The sequence below is a fragment of the Lampetra planeri genome, chromosome 10, assembly GCF_965212315.1.
Source record: "Lampetra planeri chromosome 10, kcLamPlan1.2.h2, whole genome shotgun sequence".
Classification (NCBI taxonomy): Eukaryota; Metazoa; Chordata; class Hyperoartia; order Petromyzontiformes; family Petromyzontidae; genus Lampetra; species Lampetra planeri.
Window position 1 is genome coordinate 318,401 of NC_136116.1, and position 19,383 is coordinate 337,783.

The following is a 19,383-nucleotide window of genomic DNA, read 5'->3' on the forward strand; positions in this document are numbered from 1 at the left end:
AGTGTCAGCCCAGGGGCTAGGGTTGCCCCGGGCCATGGCACTCTGGTTGACCCCGTAGACATGTGATCCGGAGTTTCCACAGAGGGGGCCCCAGGTGGGGGGGGGGCTAGGGGGCGATCACGTGTCCAGGGAGAGCTCTTGAGAGGGATCGAGAGGGAGCTAGAAGGCTCGAGAAGGCGGGCGGGGCCAAGGGCAGAGCGGCCCCGACCCAGGAGGATATAAGGCGGGTCCCTGAGAGGGACCAGAGTCGCTGCATTCTACAAGCTGAAGCTCCACGTCTACAAGCTGGAAGCTCTACGTCCTACGAGGCATCAATAAGTGGTCAGGACCCGAGTGAGGGTCTGACCCTTCGTAGCTGTAACTCCTACGTATAGAGTAGTTAGCTGTGTGGTCACCAACCTAAGCTGTATCTGGTGAAGGGGCAGTTACCCATTTGTGTTACGTGTTGATGTTACAATAAAGGTGTTGCCTCTAAAGAACGTCTGCGACTCAGTTGGACTCACTACACATACGTACCTCTATCTGGTGCCGGCGAAGACATGGCGGAGAAGCCCCGGTTCCATCGAGAGAGACCAGGGAGAGAGCGTGGCCAGAGGCGGAGAGAGGTGACGCTCGGGAGGATGAGAGAGACGGGGGCGGAGCGATCGTGGTTGTCTGGGACAGGGAACTCACGGAGCGGGTTGGCTTGGGGGTTCGGGACGCGTTGGTCGTCGGGGAAGTTAAGGGATAGAGACCCATTGGGGTCTAGAATAACCCCCCAGTGTCGTTAACCTGTAGCCCTGTTTAGTTGTTAATAAATCATGGTGCCTCCAGACCTGAGTGTGTGTCTCGTGAATCATACACTACACAAGCATTTATGGGATTTTCTAAGGTGCAATAATTCCCAATGGCCAGCTTCACGTAACAGTTGGTTTGACAAGTGCAGTCGATGTGGTTGCAAATATCAACTATCGAACACATCATACCGTGGTACGAGAGCTGAGTATACTTGCCGATGACTGGTACCGGTGGTGTCAAGATCGGCCTTTATGGAGGAGGCTCGTGAAGGACGCTCCTGGGAAATTGGAGGCAATCGCCCTCAACAACAGTGGAGGGCAGAGGAGCGACACTCACAAGGGGCAGAGCACGGAACGGTGAAAACGCAAGGTGGCAACAGTGAGGTGCAGAGTTGGTGCATCTGTGAGTCATCTCAGCCCATAACACCTGAATCTGAACCATGACCTGCCAGCAGCAAGCCTTCCATACGTGATGTGACCTCAAAGTTCACCTAGCCAGGCACAAGCGCTCTGGTAACGTCACCGTCACTTAGCGACGAATTTCGACTGTTGGGCGTTTCCATCGGTGTGTCGCTATAACCTGCAGTTCAGGTGACAGTCTGGTGAGTTGTTTTAAAAGGTGGGTGGGGGCAGTGCCGGATTATCCGAGGAGCAAAAGTAGTATATGCCATGGGCCCCGCACTTTCAAGGGCCCTGCGCTAAATGTTTTCTAGCTATCAATTCTGGTTCAGTGATTCTGCACTTGCTCTTACTATAGTACTATACTGCCTTCAATTTTTATGAACGACTGGGTGTTTGAGGTTAGCGATTTGTCGTATTATCTGGCCTTATAGAAAATGAAAAAATACAATGACTTTACTATGCAAGTAAAAAATGTGTTTTCATATTTGTGTTTTTTTTTATTTACGGCTCTTTATAACATATGCTACAGGCCCCGCATTCGCTTAATCCGGCACTGGGTGGGGGTGGTTTGTGACCAGCAACGAGCAAAACTCAAGGGAACTGCGGCGACTCGAACTAAGCGATGGACTACATCGCGAACAACTGCATCATTCTACGCCCGCTGCATGGCGGACTGGGCATCGTTAGTCTCTTGTGAGCTGTTATCGCACGTGGCTCACAAACTCCAAACGTGGGCGCGCAAATTTTACGCGAACGACGTTGCCACCACGGGGGTCGCATCGATCCGATCCGCGTGGATCGCGATCGCGAATCGCGTGGCTCGGATCGTCATGGCCGGGATGTCTGTGAAGGTGTCGTTCGGTCTTGCTTCCCTACAGTCACAGAGATACAACAAAAACATCCCCGTGTTAAAAGGCTACACGGGGGCGTGGCCGCCTTTGTCTCCCCAGTGGCGATGTTTACACACCGCACCAGGTGCAGTACTCATTTGAGGCTGAGTCAAACTAGCGGAGGCCCAGGGCCGGTTCAAACAGTCGTCACCGATGTTGTTGGCCGCGAGCGGGAATTGAAACTCGGACCGCTACCCACAGTCACACGTCCCTCCAGTAACAACCAACTTCAGCCGTAGATTCCCGACAGCCCCACGGCGACAGTCATCCCCGGGCAGTGTCAGGGTCGTCGCTCAGCCCTCCCGCGTTGAACACCATCGTCCACGTGAGACTGTCCGCCGGCCTCCTGCCACTCGTCCCTCCACACGCGGCCACCCTCGCTGCGTTCTCCACACACAGCCACCACGCTGGCGGTCGTGTCTGTACGATGGCCCAATGGGTCCTCGTTGCACAAGATCCGCTCGTGTCCCAGGTCTCTCCGCGTTGCCGTGGAGCGCGAGGGACGCCCGCGGTTTCTTATTTGGCTGCGGGCCTGGCCCCGGCTGGGTACAAGAAGTCTGCCCCGTGTCCCACCAAAACGGTGTTGGTGTGCATCGTATGTGTGTGTGGTACAGGAGCTGCACACCTTGCCGACGATGGAGGACATCACGGACCTTCAGCAACACCTGCCCCGACATGTCGAGGATTACCTGCGTGCAGACTACCTGCACCCAGAGGTACCTTGCCTGGCTTAGGCAACTTATTGCGGGTGGCAGCAATTTATTTGTAGCGATATCTGATTGTTTAAAAAAAAAAAATCAACATTCCTATCACAGTAACCATCACAGATTTTAGACGAGGCCCAGACTCGCTGATAAATGTCCGGGTTAGGTCTGTGGGAAACCTGGAGAACAGAGTTCGCTCGTGTTTTGCCCACAAACTATCAGGGCGTGATTCGTCTAATTTCCGGTGCGGGGATATTTTTAGTTTTTACAAAGTTGCTGAGCAAAGGCACGAAACGTTAAGCTTCCAGCAACAAACTTCAGCGTTAAAGTTGTAAGAGTTAACATGTTTCTTGAACATGTATTAGAGACGATTGGAGGGAATTCGAAAGTGGATCAGTGCGAGGGAAGAAGCAGCAGCGAAGTGATGAGACGAAACCGTCTGAATGGGTTGCGTGAGTGATGGGATGAGTGAGTGTTGTAACCTGCAATATGGTAGTTGAACACTATGGATCGAATTAAGCAGTCTGGTAGACCGAGTTATCAACATGTGTGGAGCAATCAACGAGTGATGTTCACAGAAACAGTAGCCATGGTCGTAGCGATAGAAGAGTGACAAGGAGGTGACTGATCGCCGCCTGAGTGAGCGAGTGACTGGAGTTAATTCGTGTGCTGGATGAGACGTCACCCTGGTTGTGTTGACATTGAATTCTGTCAAGCGCCGTGAGGCACGGGGACTGGGTGCTCCACCCCAGAAATGCGAAGTGCTCCAACTTTGTCTGAACTGCGCTTGAGACTATCAGGCGTGGTGGTAGGGTTGTCTGTCCGGGTGAGGTCTCGAAGCTCGCCCCTTGACAGGCTGTGGAGGCGCTCGGCGCCGATGTTGCCGAGCGGCGTTTCCGCGCCGTGCTGAGGCGCCTGCAGCTGCCTCCGTCGTTCACGTGCGTGCGCTACAACTCGCTCCACGTGTCGCCGGCAGAGGCAGCCTCGCTCCTCGGCAGCCACATCCAGCAGGTGACTACGGCAACAAGTCTCCAGACTGCCGCAGAACAAGGGGCCACCGCATGTCAAAAACCGGTCTAGAGTTTGCTTGCGTTGAACCAATGCTGCCGAAAAATGTAGACTCCCAGAAGGCCGTATGGCTGATGGCATGTGTAAAGAATACTTACAATGTTTAATTGGGGGACAGATATGAGGCGTAACGTCTCCTTATTGATTGTATTATATATTATCCACAACAACCCTGATCATTATTTCGTGTTGTGTACGGTATTATATATAACAGAGAAGGTCCATGCCAATACACATCTGGCATTTCATCAGCTGTGGTTCAAGCAAGCCTGACTCTGCTGATGAGACACTGAATGTTGAAACCGGTCTAGAGTTTGCTAGTTTTTAATCATTGCCGCTGAAAAAATACACTCCCAGAAGGATGTGGGGCTGATGGGGTGTCTAGAAAATATTTATAATTGTTTTAATTGGAGAGACGTCTGGGGGGAGGGCTATTGTCCGCTTATTTATTATGTTTCTTAAATTCTCCACAATGACAATAATTATAATGTCATGTAGTATGGAGAGATACTTTCATATGCAAAATTAAGGGACTTGCATGCTAAATTGTACGTCATCAGTTATTTCTACCCACTGCTGGATAAACGCCCCCTAAGCTGCCATCACACAGGGCCCAAAGGCCCCAAAAGTATAGTGTTCAGCAATAAACAGCACCATTAAAATTGTAATAAACTTAACACATTTCTTCAATTGAGCAAGGTTATCATAGGAGCTTGGGAAAATACACCATGGGAGGGAATTCCAAAGTAGAGCGAGGGAAGAAGCAGCAAGGCACATACTGTGGCCTGCAGTGCGGTGGTTGAACACAGTGGATGAGATGTAACAGTGTGGTAGACTGAGTCCTGAACGTGGGAGGAGGCATGAATAATGAGTGGTGTTCACGGGAGCAAGAACCGTAAGTCGCAGAGATAAAAGAGTGGTAAGGAGGCGACCAACTGTTGCCGGGCGAGTGATGAGTAAATTAGGAAGTGCTGGAGCATCGGTCAATGTGAGAGTGTGGACCACATCCTTTTTACGTGTCTATATAATAATAAATATTTGTTTTCTGGGTTGTTTGTCTATTTAAGCATGGACAGGTATGTGGAGGTGAAATCCCAGTGCTGCATCATCCGCAAGTGCCAGACATTCTGCTTGTGCCTGTCTTAGAAACAAGGTGGGGTATTGTGAAACATTGCACTGCAGTCATTTTATAATTTAAATATAAACAATACATCTTGCATATTATGGTGCTTACTTAAGTGCGTCAGCAACTTAAAGTTCTTCCATCGCATCTGTCAAACATTCAAAGGGTACTCCCAGTGGCAGCTGTCCCTGTGTGGTACAGGTGACTCAGCACTGGCCTGCAAATGGTCATGAGTCTGCTCGTAGAAGGCGATGATGGCTGTGTGTAATCCCATGAAGTGATTTGTGGGCATTTTTTTTCATTTTGACAAATTATGACCGTTATCCTGGCATACACTGCTCTACATGTTTCAAATGGCTACACAGGATCTTTAATGCTCCCTGTTAAGCAGACGGTGCATATGGTATGGCCAATACACTTGCAGTATTAACCAGAGCGGCCTGCCACATTAAAACCGCATACCTCTACAACAAGCAGCGAACGCACTGCTGCTTGGCCATGTTGTCGCCCAACTTTTATATTTTGCTATTGTCTTTCACCTGTCTGTTCACATGCTTTGTACAAATCACTTCCTGCGACTTCTACTCTAATACCTATCTCTATCGTTACGGTGGGATCTATTTGTTTTTTCATAGCTGTTAACTCCCTTGATGTTTAGCTGCATTATGTCAGAATCAATCAGAATCATGGTGTGAAGGGCGATGGTTACTTGTCTCATACATTATTTTATCAATTATTACTATGATACAATGCACAAATTTTGCTGATGTTGTAACTCTTGTCACTTTGTATTGCCCACACACCATCTCTTTTCCCAAGCTCCTATACTAACGTTGCTCAATGTAAAACACGTGTAAACTCTGTATCTCGGACAGCTTTTATAGTGCTGCTTTTTTTGCTGGCCGCTGGACATTTTTGTACCTTATGGTCTGTGCTCAGAAACTGGATTCGCAAAACAAACACAAGCAAACATCGTACAGTCACTGTGGAAAGTGTACCATGACTTGTATTCACTAGGGTATATTTTTTAATGATGTTGCTGAGCACAGGTACAAAGGCCCAGAATGTCAAGCAACCAGGAACAAACAGCACCATAAAAGTTGTAATGAATAATACAGCAAGTCACTCATACTCTCATGTGTGGTTGTTTAGAGTGCAGCAAGAGCATGGACTGCCTCAGGTGGTGGTTGCGGTGGAGTGTGGGAACGCGGTGCTACGAGGGGCCCATGTCTATGTCCCTGGAATTTTGGCAGCTCCCAAAAGTACTGAATGATATGAATGATATCACATGTGTTTGTTTTATTATTATGAAACTATTACACATGGAAAACCCCTTAAGATGGAACATCTCGTTTACAAAGTTGTCCAGGCTCTCAGTCGACACACACAACACACGTAATGCTGCGTACACACACACATGCATATACACTAAACACGTATAAAACAAAGATCCCTCATATAGTCTTGAGGCAAGTGCTATTAGCACATTTGAAGGCTAACAGCACACAATGGGTGGCTGGCACCACAAACAGCCACTTGTCTTGCCCATGGTGATGTTTACACACCGCACCAAGTACCCATTTAAGGCTGAGTTGACCTAGGGAAGGCTCAGAAACAACAGTCGATCGGGCAGGTCGCATGTGGTTGGACCAAACCACATGCGACCTGCCGATCGAGTGTGAGTGTACCTCATGGTTGCACCTTTACATTTTATTTACCCATATCATATTTACCCTTAGGCCTGTGTCGCCGAGCAATTCGAACGCTCATATGATCCTTATGGCGGTACCCCGGGGTACCAAATAATACAAAATGGCCGAGGCAATTCAATATTTTATTTCTGGGACATTATTTTTTCCAGGGGTGTACTTAACTCCGCGACCGAGGTACCAATCAATCCGCAATCGGTGCTACTCCGCGATGTCGAAAACAGCGAAGACGATTGCGCTGAAACCCTGGACGCTCGCACGCACCATAGTGGTGCATCGTGTACAGCTCGTCGAGATGAGTCGATTGCCGCATCGCCGACCATCAACAGAGTAAAAATTACTGCATCACGGACATGATGCGATAACCGGGGTACTATGGAACCCCAGGGTACCGCCATATGGTTCATATGTGGGCCAGTCAGTGCACTGCATTAAAAAGTCCACACTGGAATCGATTTTACAGTTCCTAACTTTCAAAACCGGTAATCCATTGTGAAAACGGTTACTGGTTATCACTTGACAACCATAGTTTTATGTTAAATTTTGAGAAAAAAGTTTAAAGTAAATGGTTTGTTAAAATGTTTTGATCTGTGTACTATATCTTACTAGTGGTGTCTTACTGGTACAACACTTGGTCTTGTTTACAGTTTTAAGTAAATTTGGTAAAATGTTAAAATTACACCAGAATAGTTGCAATGGACACTGTAACCACCTAACAATTACAACAACAATTACCTATTTACCCTTGAGAGCCACACTTAATGTTGGCCAGTAACAATTACGTTTACATAATGCGTAGGTATTTGCAGCCTATGTTATGATTCTGAATTGATATTTGAGTTAGGCCACATACTGATCTGGCCAAATTTTTGTTTGGAAACTCCCCACCACCCGACACAGTAAAAAATGAATGCGCCATAATCATCTCAGCTCACCAGTCAGTTATAGAACAATTCTCACGAAGAAAATTAGCAAATTAGATTCGTTTTGCTTGAGACTGCATCTTGCATCATCAGGAAAACCCAGCAAGTCAGAAAAAATCGAGAAGTCATGCATTTTTTTATTTTATTAAACACTTGTAAACGTTTAAATTTAATTTGTTTGGCTATGTTGGGTGATGTAGGGTCTTTGGACACACATTTGGCCAGTCCTTTACGTGGTTTAACCCAAAAATAACATGTAGTCCCATTGAATTGTGCGCAGTCTCGTATGCATACGTTTGTCATTCCTGGCTGCTATAGCCATGCGAGCAGGTGACCGCGTCGCCGTGTTTGTTGACATCGGTGGACAGTGCCGACGTGGAACCGTGAAGCCGTTGTGCGGACCCGTGCTGTTCGTGGGGAATGGCGTAGCCCGGTTAAGCCGGGCTCAGATATTCCTCAAAGATGGAGTCACCAGGTAAGAGATGGTTGCTGAGTACGCGCCCCAAAATATCAAGCGACCAGCAACAAACGTCACGATTGCCATTGCCTGTAGATAAAGAGTTAACACGTGTTATGAGTTGAACAGCGTTATTATGAAGAAGAGACGATGGGAGGGAATTGTAAAGTGTAGCCGTGCGAGGGAAGAAGCAGGGAAGTGTTGTGACCTGTATTGCAGTTGTTGAACATAGTGGATGAGACGAGACAGTCTGGTAGTTGTGGCTGTGAAATTTACGGGAGAAGTCGGGTTCTTTGGGCTAACCACTGCCATGATAGTGCTGTTTGTTTCTGGCTATTGAGACATCGGTTTAAACCTATACTGGGAATTGCTTTGTACACCTCTAGTGTTGATTCTGTCTGCATCGTTCTTTTTAATGGATATCTCCAATCTATTTACACTATGAGATCTCTTTTACCAGTGGCAAAATATAATGGTAGGTTTTTACCCTTTTAACTGGTACAAAACTGACACCTTTATTCAAGGCATCATGTTTGCAATGACCACAACACAAGTAGTCAATAAAGCAAACAAAAAGAAGCAACTCTGATAAGGATAATAATATGCACTGTCCTTGAAGTTGATTGGCCCACACCCGAGACGGCTTTCTTTAGAGCCTAGTCCCCATTGGTGTAGGGCCAGATGACACCAGAAGGCGTACAACTCAAAAACAGTGCAATATCAGAGTATTGAGAGTTCGGGGTAAACATTTACACTATGAGATCTCTATTTTGCCACTGGTAAAAGAGATCTCATAGTGTAAATGTTTACCCCGAACTCTCAATACTCTGATATTGCACTGTTTTTGAGTTGTACGCCTTCTGGTGTCATCTGGCCCTACACCAATGGGGACTAGGCTCTAAAGAAAGCCGTCTCGGGTGTGGGCCAATCAACTTCAAGGACAGTGCATATTATTATCCTTATCAGAGTTGCTTCTTTTTGTTTGCTTTATTGACTACTTGTGTTGTGGTCATTGCAAACATGATGCCTTGAATAAAGGTGTCAGTTTTGTACCAGTTAAAAGGGTAAAAACCTACCATTATATTTTGCCACTGGTAAAAGAGATCTCATAGTGTAAATGTTTACCCCGAACTCTCAATACTCTGATATTGCACTGTTTTTGAGTTGTACGCCTTCTGGTGTCATCTGGCCCTACACCAATGGGGACTAGGCTCTAAAGAAAGCCGTCTCGGGTGTGGGCCAATCAACTTCAAGGACAGTGCATATTATTATCCTTATCAGAGTTGCTTCTTTTTGTTTGCTTTATTGACTACTTGTGTTGTGGTCATTGCAAACATGATGCCTTGAATAAAGGTGTCAGTTTTGTACCAGTTAAAAGGGTAAAAACCTACCATTATATTTTGCCACTGGTAAAAGAGATCTCATAGTGTAAATGTTTACCCCGAACTCTCAATACTCTGATATTGCACTGTTTTTGAGTTGTACGCCTTCTGGTGTCATCTGGCCCTACACCAATGGGGACTAGGCTCTAAAGAAAGCTGTCTCGGGTGTGGGCCAATCAACTTCAAGGACAGTGCATATTATTAACCTTATCAGAGTTGCTTCTTTTTGTTTGCTTTATTGACTACTTGTGTTGTGGTCATTGCAAACATGATGCCTTGAATAAAGGTGTCAGTTTTGTACCAGTTAAAAGGGTAAAAACCTACCATTATCTCCAATCTAGTTGGTGCAACTTGATGTTATTAATAAGTCATTCATTTTGGCCAGACCAGCTCTCCCTGTGCACCACCGGTCTGTAAGTAGGCATTAGTCTACCTGTAGGGGGCCATGATTGTTGTGTAATTTCAATTGAGTAATTTGTGAATAATTAATTAAATTTGGCAAATTTCAACCATGGCGCCGGCACACAATGGCCTACTTGTGACGTCACAGGATTTTTAATGTCCACTGTTAAGCAGTCAGCACGTGGTATTTGTGGTTAGTACACACCGCTGTGTTAACTAGGGCTGCCTTCCACACTCAAATCGTGGACCTCTCTGCATCAAGCTTGGAACGCGCTACCGCTGGGCCATGTCACCACCCCATGGATGCAGCAATGAGTGTGAATCTGTGTGTGCAGTGGGATCGGGGTGAGCATGACGGAACCGCTGTACTTTAGCCCATCCTTCGAAAACCTCCCACCCAGCATCTTCTTCCCACAGGTAAATATGTTCACACACACACATACACTCGTTACTTCATGAGGGTATTGCCATTCTGTGGAATAGTATTAGAATCGTTTAAATCATTATTTTTTTACTTTTCTGGTAACCGCAAATATGTCTAGTAACAACCATAATATAAAAATGTTTACTTAAAACTTTCGTGACTGCAGGAATTCATATTATTGGTTCTTTTTAAATAATAAATACAAAAAACCCACAATAAAAATAAAATAAAATGAAAATAATAAAAGTAAAAAACCCACGACGTTTCGATCACAACACAAGCGGTCTTCAGGCAAATGTACCACGCGGCCCGTTTATACGGCCGTGTTTGCCAATTGGTACAGTGATTACTATAATGACACTGGAATCAATTGCCGGTTTCCTGACTCGCGGAGCTGGTAATTCGATTATGAAATGTTGACCGGTTTAGTTAACAATCCTACTGATCGGTATGTGCTGTGAATGTTTTCCCTCTGCTAGAATCTGCCGTGCGTGCTGGCTGGTCACGTGTTGGACGTTCGCCCTGGGCTCAGGGTTCTAGACATGTGTGCCGCGCCAGGAGGGAAAACCACGCATATCGCCACACTCATGGGAGACACGGTAATGTCTTGTCTCCTATTTATTATGGGGATCATTATTATCCTTTTCATTTGGTTCCTCCCTCACTGAGCTTGTGTTTCTATCCCTATACACTTGATAGAATTCAACATAAAGCAGTCACAGGCTGGTTGATAATCCAGCACTCCCTGATTCATTCAAGTTGCTCGCCCACTGGTGACCAATTGCCACCTTATCGCTCATCTATTGCTTCTACCATGGTTACCATTCCTGGGAAGTTCATGAATTCTTTCACTCATCTTGATTAGGTCAACCAGCCTGACTTTTGTCTCATCCACTACTATATTCTTGGTTCGTTCGGTAAAGTCACGTAGAAGGGAAACAATAAAATAATAAAAATATTATTATTGTTTCCCTTCTACGTGACTTTACCGAAAGAACCAAGAATATGAATCCCTGCAGTCACGAAAGCTTTAAATCAAAATTCATCCACTATTGAACCACCACCACACTGCAGGGCACAACACTTCTCTTTGTGATTCTTCCCTCACACAGCTCAGCTTTGGAGTTCTCTTTACATCAATTACATTTATATCGCGCCTTTCATCGAGGATCTTAAAGCACTATACAACTTCTTTTGCACCGTACGTAGCCAACTGTGCTTATCGGAGGTACGGGAGTTGAATAATATAATTGGAAGTGTATAAATAAATAATGTTCTTTGGTTTTTTTGGTAAAGTCACGTAGAAAGAAAAATAAATTAAATGGCATATGACGTTTCGATTGCAACACAAGCAATCATCATCAGGTTCGAATGAATGAGAGAACAAACCTAGTAAACTTAGAAATATAATGCAATACAACACAGAGAGTTGGCTAATATAACAGTCAACACCCTACCTGGTTGATTACGTTCTTCCAAAGATTGCTAAATTTGAGAGAGAGACAACACACAGACACGGAGACACATAGACAGACACATAAGCAGAGAGAGATAACACAGAGACACACAGAGAGAGACACACACATAGGCACACAGAGAAACAACGCCTCTGTGTCGAGGCCTTAAATAGAGAGAGAGGGTGGCAGAGAGAGAGGGGAGGGGGTGGAGAAATTAGCATGTCAATGAGAGATTTGGAGCTTTCGTGACTGCAGGAAATACTAGAGCGACAACACGAGGACACAGAGAGAGAGAGAAAACACACTTAATCAAACAAACTTAGTCAAATTTGGAAATGTAATGCAATGCAACACAGAGAGTCGGTCAACACACAATTAACGCATAGCCTGTTGATTACGTTCTTCCAAAGATTGCTAAATTAGAAGTTAAGTGTGAAATTTGAGAGAGAGACAAGACACGGGAGACACAAAGACAGACACACAATAATGTTGTTTGTTGCTGGCCACTTGGCATTTTGGGCCTTTGCTCCACAACTGTGTAAGTGACTCACTATGCCGCACAAGGAACAAGGAAGGGAAATTATAATGTAAACGTGTGTGTGTGTGCGTGTGTAACACAGGGAGAGATAATTGCATTGGACAAGACAGCTGCCAAAGTACAGAAAATTCAGAACAATGCATCGCGGCTGAATCTTAAATCTATCCAGACATTTTGTTGTGATAGCACACAGGCCATCGCCTCTGGACCACACACCTGCAAAGGTACACAGCTTGGCAAAACGTGCAAATGAACTGTCATCTGACTGACATCTTACCATGATAAATCCACCAGCACCTCATGGTCTTGTCATGCAACAATCCTTCCAAGCACCTGCACGTGAACCGAGCCCAATGCTCTAGCTCCTCAGCGGATATCCATTCGGATGCGTTCCATTCCTTGGCTGCCAATCCGTTATTATTATTATTGACCACCGTCCCTTCCGACAACGTGTCCTGCCCTGTGGGCTTCTAAGTTGCCGTCTGGTTTGCTATGCAAGTATAGCAAGTGGATAATTTCCATCCGTACGGGGATTTTCACCGCCCATTGCATGCATGGGTTTTCTCCGGTTGTTCCTGCTTCCTCCCACTTGTATAAAACACAGAGCTTGGGCAATTGCCGACGCCGGTCCTGGTAACCTTCCTCTCATCTGGTTTCCCACACTTCTGTGCGAAATCTGCACGTTACAAATCCTGCAGCAGCATTTTGAGATGCGATTTGCATGAGTGACGCTACATAAAAACATAATTTGCTTGCTGTGGTGGGTAGGTCACCCACCGTTCCCCGAGGAGTATTTCGACAGGGTGCTGCTAGATGCTCCATGCAGTGCGCTGGGGAAGCGGCCCTGCCTAGGCATCTCTGCCTCCCTGCGTCAGCTGCAGTCGTATGCTCCCCTCCAGCGCAAACTCCTGGCCGCGGTAATTGTTGCAGCTGCTCGAGATGTGCAAACCACCCATGTTGAGAACTCGGTCTTCGAGACTGAATGTTTCGTCTCATCCACACTCTGTTCAGCTACCACACTACACATCAACACGCCCATTCAATTAATCACTCACCAATTCACTCACCCACTAAATTACGACACTGCAGGTCATGACACTACGCACTGGTCCTCTTCAGAATTTCCTCCTATTGTCTATTTTCCCAAAAAACCCGTTAACCTTTATTTATTACATTTTGATAATACTGTTTGTTGTTGACCGTTTCACATTTTGGCCCATTCTGTGCAGAGAAATTGTATTTTTAAAAATGTCAGCACATTGTCGACTGTTATTGCGTCGGTCTCTCAGGCAGTGGCGTTACTGCGGCCAGGAGGGGTCCTTCTCTACACCACATGCTCCGTGGCGTCTGCTGAAAATGAACGTCAGGTTGCCTGGGCATTGAGGACCTTTCCTCAGCTGCACCTCGTCGCTCAGGTAGTTTGCATGGAATCCTTTGTCTTCTTCTGACATACAGCTGGATTCTGCGTGAACAGCTAAACTTGGATGTCAAGGGGCTGAGAAGTGTACGATGGCCATATTGAAGTGTATAGGAGTCTTCTGAGCTCTGTTTACATTTGGTTCCTTCCAGGAGCCTCACCTGGGTGGTCAGGGTCTGCCAGGAGCTGGTCTGGACCCTCAGCATCTGCGCCTGCTGCAACGTTTTGACCCTGGCAGTGAAATGGAGGATGGAGTCTGTGGGGTCTCAACCACTCTCCGGGCCCCCCCTAATCTTGACCGTGCCATCACCGACACAATTGGCTTCTTCATGGCAAAGTTTACCAAACTGCCTGTTTCCCCACAGTCGTTAATATAATTTAGGAGGCTTTTTTAGTCTTCTTCCCTGACATTCACAAACATATGTAACTGTTATTTTGCCAAACGCAGGATACTGACTGACCCGGTAAATCAGCAGTATATAGCGGGTGGCTCGCAATCAGAACGTTGCGAATTCAATTCCTGGTTGGGGGTTTATTCAGCCCATCATCCAACTGAGGTCGGTAAAATGGTTACCACTTTTTAGGAAAGTCAACAGTGGCAATCCTATTGATAGACTCACCCTTGCTTTAGGAATGTGTAATTTCCACCACTGGCTCAGGGCTGTAAACAAGAGATGAGCACTGTCGCTTTGAATGAAAAATCACTTTGACTTTTTAACTTGCAGAAACACTGGTCTGTACATTTTTTTTTCAATAAAGAACATTTAAATACAATGCCATAATAAGCGGTGTGAGATTAATACTGAACATGTTTATTTTCATACGTACACTTGCAACCTGCAGATTCTATGGACCTGACTGTCCGTCCCATTGGACATGATGTCCTGCCAGCCAGCCAGTCAGCAAAACTTTTTTCTCATGTTTCATGAGCAGGACGCCCATGAAATAGAGCCTGGCAGCTCATTGGGCTCTTTCTGCTGACATGACTCAAACGTATCTCTATCTAAACAGGTTGGTGTTGGTCCACCACTTTCATTATGCATTTCCCTACAAACACTGATCTTGGAAGTTGGGACATGTTATACCCACATCACACAAAAGGGAGTATGATCCATGTAGGACCAGCAGTTGTAGCACAAGTCTGTCCCTCCACACAAAACGTACTTTTTACACATCCAATTGGTGACACGACCTTCCCTCTGGGAGTGCATAATTCAGCAGCATTGATTTGACACAAGCAAACTGGGCCAGTCTCATCAGCAGAGTGAGGCTTGCTTGAACCGCAAGGAAACTGTTAGATAAGTAGCATAACACTTAACAGTCTTACAAATCTGCATCCATTCAGAAACGTCTGCAGATCTGTAAACTTGCGGCGAGGACAGTTCATGAGAGACTCCCCTTGTTCATTTGCTTGAGATAAATGTTCTTGCTCATAACTGTCCGGTTTCAAGTTTTATTTTGATTAACCAGGTAAGAGCTCAAGATACAATTAGAGTCGTATTTGCAAGAGATACCTGGGTCACCAAAATGACAAGCAATAAACATAAAAACAAAGTACAGTACTGCAATGAAGCAATTAGAAATCAGATCAAAGACAACTACATTACTGATTAAGTTGAAAATAGTGCACACAAATATTAAATACTATATTTCCTGTAACGAAACTCGGCTCGGACAATTTGATTTAAAAAACCATAGCAAAGTTAAGTTACAGAAACATTAAAATGTGATTATAGTAACTTGCACCAGTGTGTAAACAGAGGGACATTTGTCAAATACAAGTGCAAGTGAAGTTATCGCACAGAATCGACAGCTCAGCATCAAATTGTGACTCAGACGACAGAATATTCCAGGATACTTTTTAAGTGATGGATTCCAATTCTTTTCGACACGAACAGAGGCCTAACGACAACCGTGTCAATGTTTTGTCCTGGCTACAGTGCACTTTAATGTTGTGGAGTGACTCAGCTTTTGAGGGTTTCGGTCCTTTGGTCCCTATGAGAGGTGAAAAGCAGTCAGTAAGTGGCCTGGCTGTTGTGCGTGGCTGTGTACGTTTCAATGGTCACGGTGCTCGTGTGATTGGTGTTTTCTTTGTCGGCGGTGATCGTCCCTTTGTTGACTCCCCTGGTCTCCCGTTCTCTCTTCTCTGCCGCTGCCCACCTTAGCGTGGCCGTGCTTTGGCCGTTCTTCACACGAGTTCTGTGAACTCTTCTTATGTACCGCATGCCCCTTTACAATTTTCGAGGCATGCACTGGCTCGCAGGTCTCCTCGCTGTGACCCCCTCGCTCCGTCATCTTGTGGTAGTGGTTGGCGTGTCGCCGGGGGCTCGGCGGTGTCGATGTGTGCTCCCTGCTTGTTTGCTGTTCATGCTGGTTCGGAGGATATGGAGCCTGTGACATTTAACATTTGTTTCAGTGACGCTGGAAACGTAGGGTTATTAATCAGTAACTGTTATCAGAGTCCATTACCAGTTTTAAATGTTAGGAGCCACTAATTGATTTCAGTTAAAAGTGAATCATAGATTCACTGAGTGGCACGTGGGAGCGTACAAACCGCATGGCGTCGAAGTCACCACGTGGTGCATTTGTCCTTGTTTCCCAGTTAAAGGTGCAGCCCTGCAATCGCCGGCTCACGCCATTGCTGGCAGAAAGGTCTCCACTGGCGTGAGTTCTAGAGGGTATTTGGTCTACTCGTCCATGCTGGCCAGACATCTTGGGAATAGGTGGGTGTACCCACACTTAACCTCGCCACACGCGGATTGTCGATAATGGGCTAACTGCGGAGTACCAATTTGTACTGCTGGGTGAACAGGGGCTGTGGAGGGGGGATTAAAAAACCTGCACCACAGTCAACTACTGCGCCGGGAGTAGGCGTCGAACCGTCCAGTGTGCCTCTAGCCATTACCCCACGGCAACTCGTCACCCCTCCATGGAGAATTTCCACCACTGGCTCAGGGCTGAAAACAATGCTCATTGAGCTGGAAATCACTTTGAATATGCATGGAAAGCCACGAGATTATAATTATGTTAATGCAGAGAGTAACTTGCATACATGCTTACCACAGAGAGCTCGGGGTGAGATGGAGGTGGCATTGAGACTGGTGTAGCCACAACGGCAGCAGGGGTGCCGCTACCGCAAGCGGGGTGTGCAGCCCGCCAGTACATCTCCAGAAAATCAGCCAAGTGCTCGCAAGCCTCATCCAACTGGTTCTCATCCAGAATTAAGTCAAAGAGGTCCTAGCCATCAAACGGAGAAAGGAGTATCTTGTCACATCAATATGTCCCCAAACCTATTTCATCATCGCTCTATTTTAAGATTTTGTTCCACTAACTTATCTGATTTTAAAATTATATCCTTACTGAAGGTTAAAAATAAAGTTGTTTAAACTTTTGTCTTAAAGCTTTCGTGACTGCAGGAATTAATAATCTATGGGTCTTTCGGTAAAGTTACGTAGATAGGTTAAAATAAAATAACAAAAAACTACGACGTTTCGATCGCAACACAAGCAGTCGTCATCAGGACGATGATGACCGTTTGTGTTGCGATGACGACCGCTTGTGTTGCGATCGAAATGTAGTTTTTTGTTATTTTCTTTGAACCTATCTACGTGACTTTACCGAAAGACCCAAAGAATTTGTTTAAACTGTCACTGTGCATCAACAAATTTATGAATTATTTTCTGTTGAATTGTATTGATGTTCAAAATTGCTGCCATTTGAGTACAGGTGCCAGAAAGTGGATGCTGGGAATTTCGTGGATAGTCAGGATAAGCAGAACAGTTGTCCAGAATAGAACGTGACAGGTGAGTGTTGTAGATGTGATAGAAAACAGCTGTGCTGAGTTGGTCATGTGTGCAGTGTTGTGTGTGTGTGTGACGTGACGTGTCGTACACACCGAAGGACACTGTGCGAGTTTCTCTGCAGCAACCATCTGCATGTTGAGGTACTTGCTCTGGGTCTTTCCCCGTGACTTGATGAGCCTGTGCAGCACCTGACATCATGAACACAACGAAGCGACTCCAGCGAGCAATGGGCGACCACGTTCGGGTGGCAGGGATTTATTTCTACCGATATCTGGTGGTACTGTTGTGGTACTTTGCAGCATAGGGAGAGAGGTATTGGAGACAGCACATTACCTTGGGAGAGGATATTTTGACGTAGGCCAGCATGGGTGCGAGGCTGGAGTGTGCGAGCTGAGCCGGATGATTGATAGTGTCAGCATCCAGCACCACGAGCTGCAGGGTGCGAGCTAGCTCAAAGATTCGTTCAACCTCCCCCTGAACTTCAGCTGATGAAAGCAGAGAGCGGACGGTCACTGACACGTGGCAAAACTACACACCTTGTTTTTACACTACACTAATTTATTACTTAAAATTATCTTGAGCGTTGTTGTGGGAAATATATATTAAAACCAAAAAAATAAGCGGACCATCTGTCTCTCCAATTTATGTCCTTCCCCATAAAAATGTAAAAGTATATGTTTACACATCTCATCAGCCACACGGCCCTCTGGGAATGCGTGTTTTCTACAGCATTGGTTGAATACATGCAAATTCTGGACCGGATTTTATATTGAGTTTCTCATTAGAATTGTCAGGCTTGCTTGAACCAATATTGGTGAACTGCCAGCAGTATCTTTAATATACACACACAATTAAGCAGTTTAACACGTAGGCTTTCGCGACCAATATCCATAATAGAGGTTTTTTGGGTTAGATCGTGTAAATATATAAATGTGTCGTTAAAAGCCGCAACCACCCGACACAGCCAACTAGTGAGGGTTGCCACGTAAACAGAACGTGCCAATTCGTCATTCGTACAGCACACCAGTGTGTTGGAGAGCCAAGCCACAACATTTACAATCTGATTATGACGTTTTGCCAGTAATTACAACTAGCTTCATCAGGCGACAGCCAGATTTGTGGAGAAGTCTAACTGTTTCGTTCCTTATACAGAGGCCTAGATGTGGTGACCACACTTCTGCGCTCTTGCGCAAAGTGGGGGGGGAGGGGAAATTAATGAGTCAACGTACATTATGCATGTGTATTATGCGAGCGCTTTGATCTTGTCCTTCCTGTCCACTGTGTGTATTAAAATAGCCTACCAACAATTGAGCAGCTAGATTGCAGATTTCATATGAAAAAATGTGAAGAATGTTTTTCAATGTAAAGAGTCTGCCACCTTTACATACCTTGCACATCTGTGTTGAGGGTTAGCAGACCACATACATACGGTGGGAAAGAGAAACAAAATCTGGCATTAGTTTAGTTACAGACTCGTGCAATAATCACCCTAAATCTGCTGTCATGTTTCTGTTATTTATTTTTAATATGAATTTGTTAGAGCCATAATTCGGTAGTCAATTTTTTATTTTAATATTGTTTACGTTTGTGTGGCATTTTCTTCTGTAACGTGGTTGATTTAGCTTTGATTTATATTTAATTCTTTGCGGTACGAGTCTTTTTTAATTTAACTGTGGTATCTTGAGTTCTCACCTGGTTAAACAATATAAACTAGAATATAAGCCAAGAAATGTAATTATTGCTTTGGATTGCAAAATTGTATTCTTTCCTTGACTGCAATTCCTTAGGTCGCTGTTTTGTGTGTGTACGAGTGTAATGTGAGGTTATATCCGGGTCGTTGACGGATTACAACTCTATGGGAACCTCATTTGCCAGTAAAAATATGATAATTGGTTCTTTACCCTTCTA

At 45.4% G+C, this 19,383-nt stretch overlaps 2 protein-coding genes across 5 annotated transcripts; one reads left to right on the forward strand and one right to left on the reverse strand.

The window, feature by feature from the left end:
• Positions 1-1,960: 1,960 nt before the first annotated feature.
• Positions 1,961-14,446, forward strand: NSUN6 (NOP2/Sun RNA methyltransferase 6). Of its 4 annotated transcripts, none has more exons than XM_078597814.1 (12): positions 1,961-2,029; positions 2,683-2,784; positions 3,628-3,783; positions 4,908-4,993; positions 6,116-6,225; positions 7,914-8,070; positions 10,172-10,253; positions 10,740-10,859; positions 12,338-12,479; positions 13,024-13,172; positions 13,545-13,670; positions 13,825-14,446. In XM_078597814.1, the coding sequence occupies exons 1-12, from the start codon at positions 2,009-2,011 to the stop codon at positions 14,047-14,049; spliced, it is 1,476 nt and encodes a 491-aa protein (XP_078453940.1). In that variant the 5' UTR covers positions 1,961-2,008; the 3' UTR covers positions 14,050-14,446. The 4 variants fall into 4 exon arrangements, with proteins under 4 accessions (XP_078453940.1, XP_078453943.1, XP_078453941.1 ...); XM_078597817.1 differs by having other exon boundaries at positions 2,010-2,153; XM_078597815.1 differs by having other exon boundaries at positions 2,014-2,540.
• A 669-nt stretch (positions 14,447-15,115) lies between these two features.
• CACNB2 (calcium voltage-gated channel auxiliary subunit beta 2) lies at positions 15,116-18,890 on the reverse strand. The gene is made up of 4 exons (XM_078597824.1): positions 17,809-18,890; positions 17,568-17,663; positions 16,733-16,909; positions 15,116-16,063 (listed from the first exon to the last, which is right to left on the reverse strand). The coding sequence occupies exons 1-4, from the start codon at positions 17,839-17,841 to the stop codon at positions 15,728-15,730; spliced, it is 642 nt and encodes a 213-aa protein (XP_078453950.1). The 5' UTR covers positions 17,842-18,890; the 3' UTR covers positions 15,116-15,727.
• Positions 18,891-19,383: the final 493 nt, after the last annotated feature.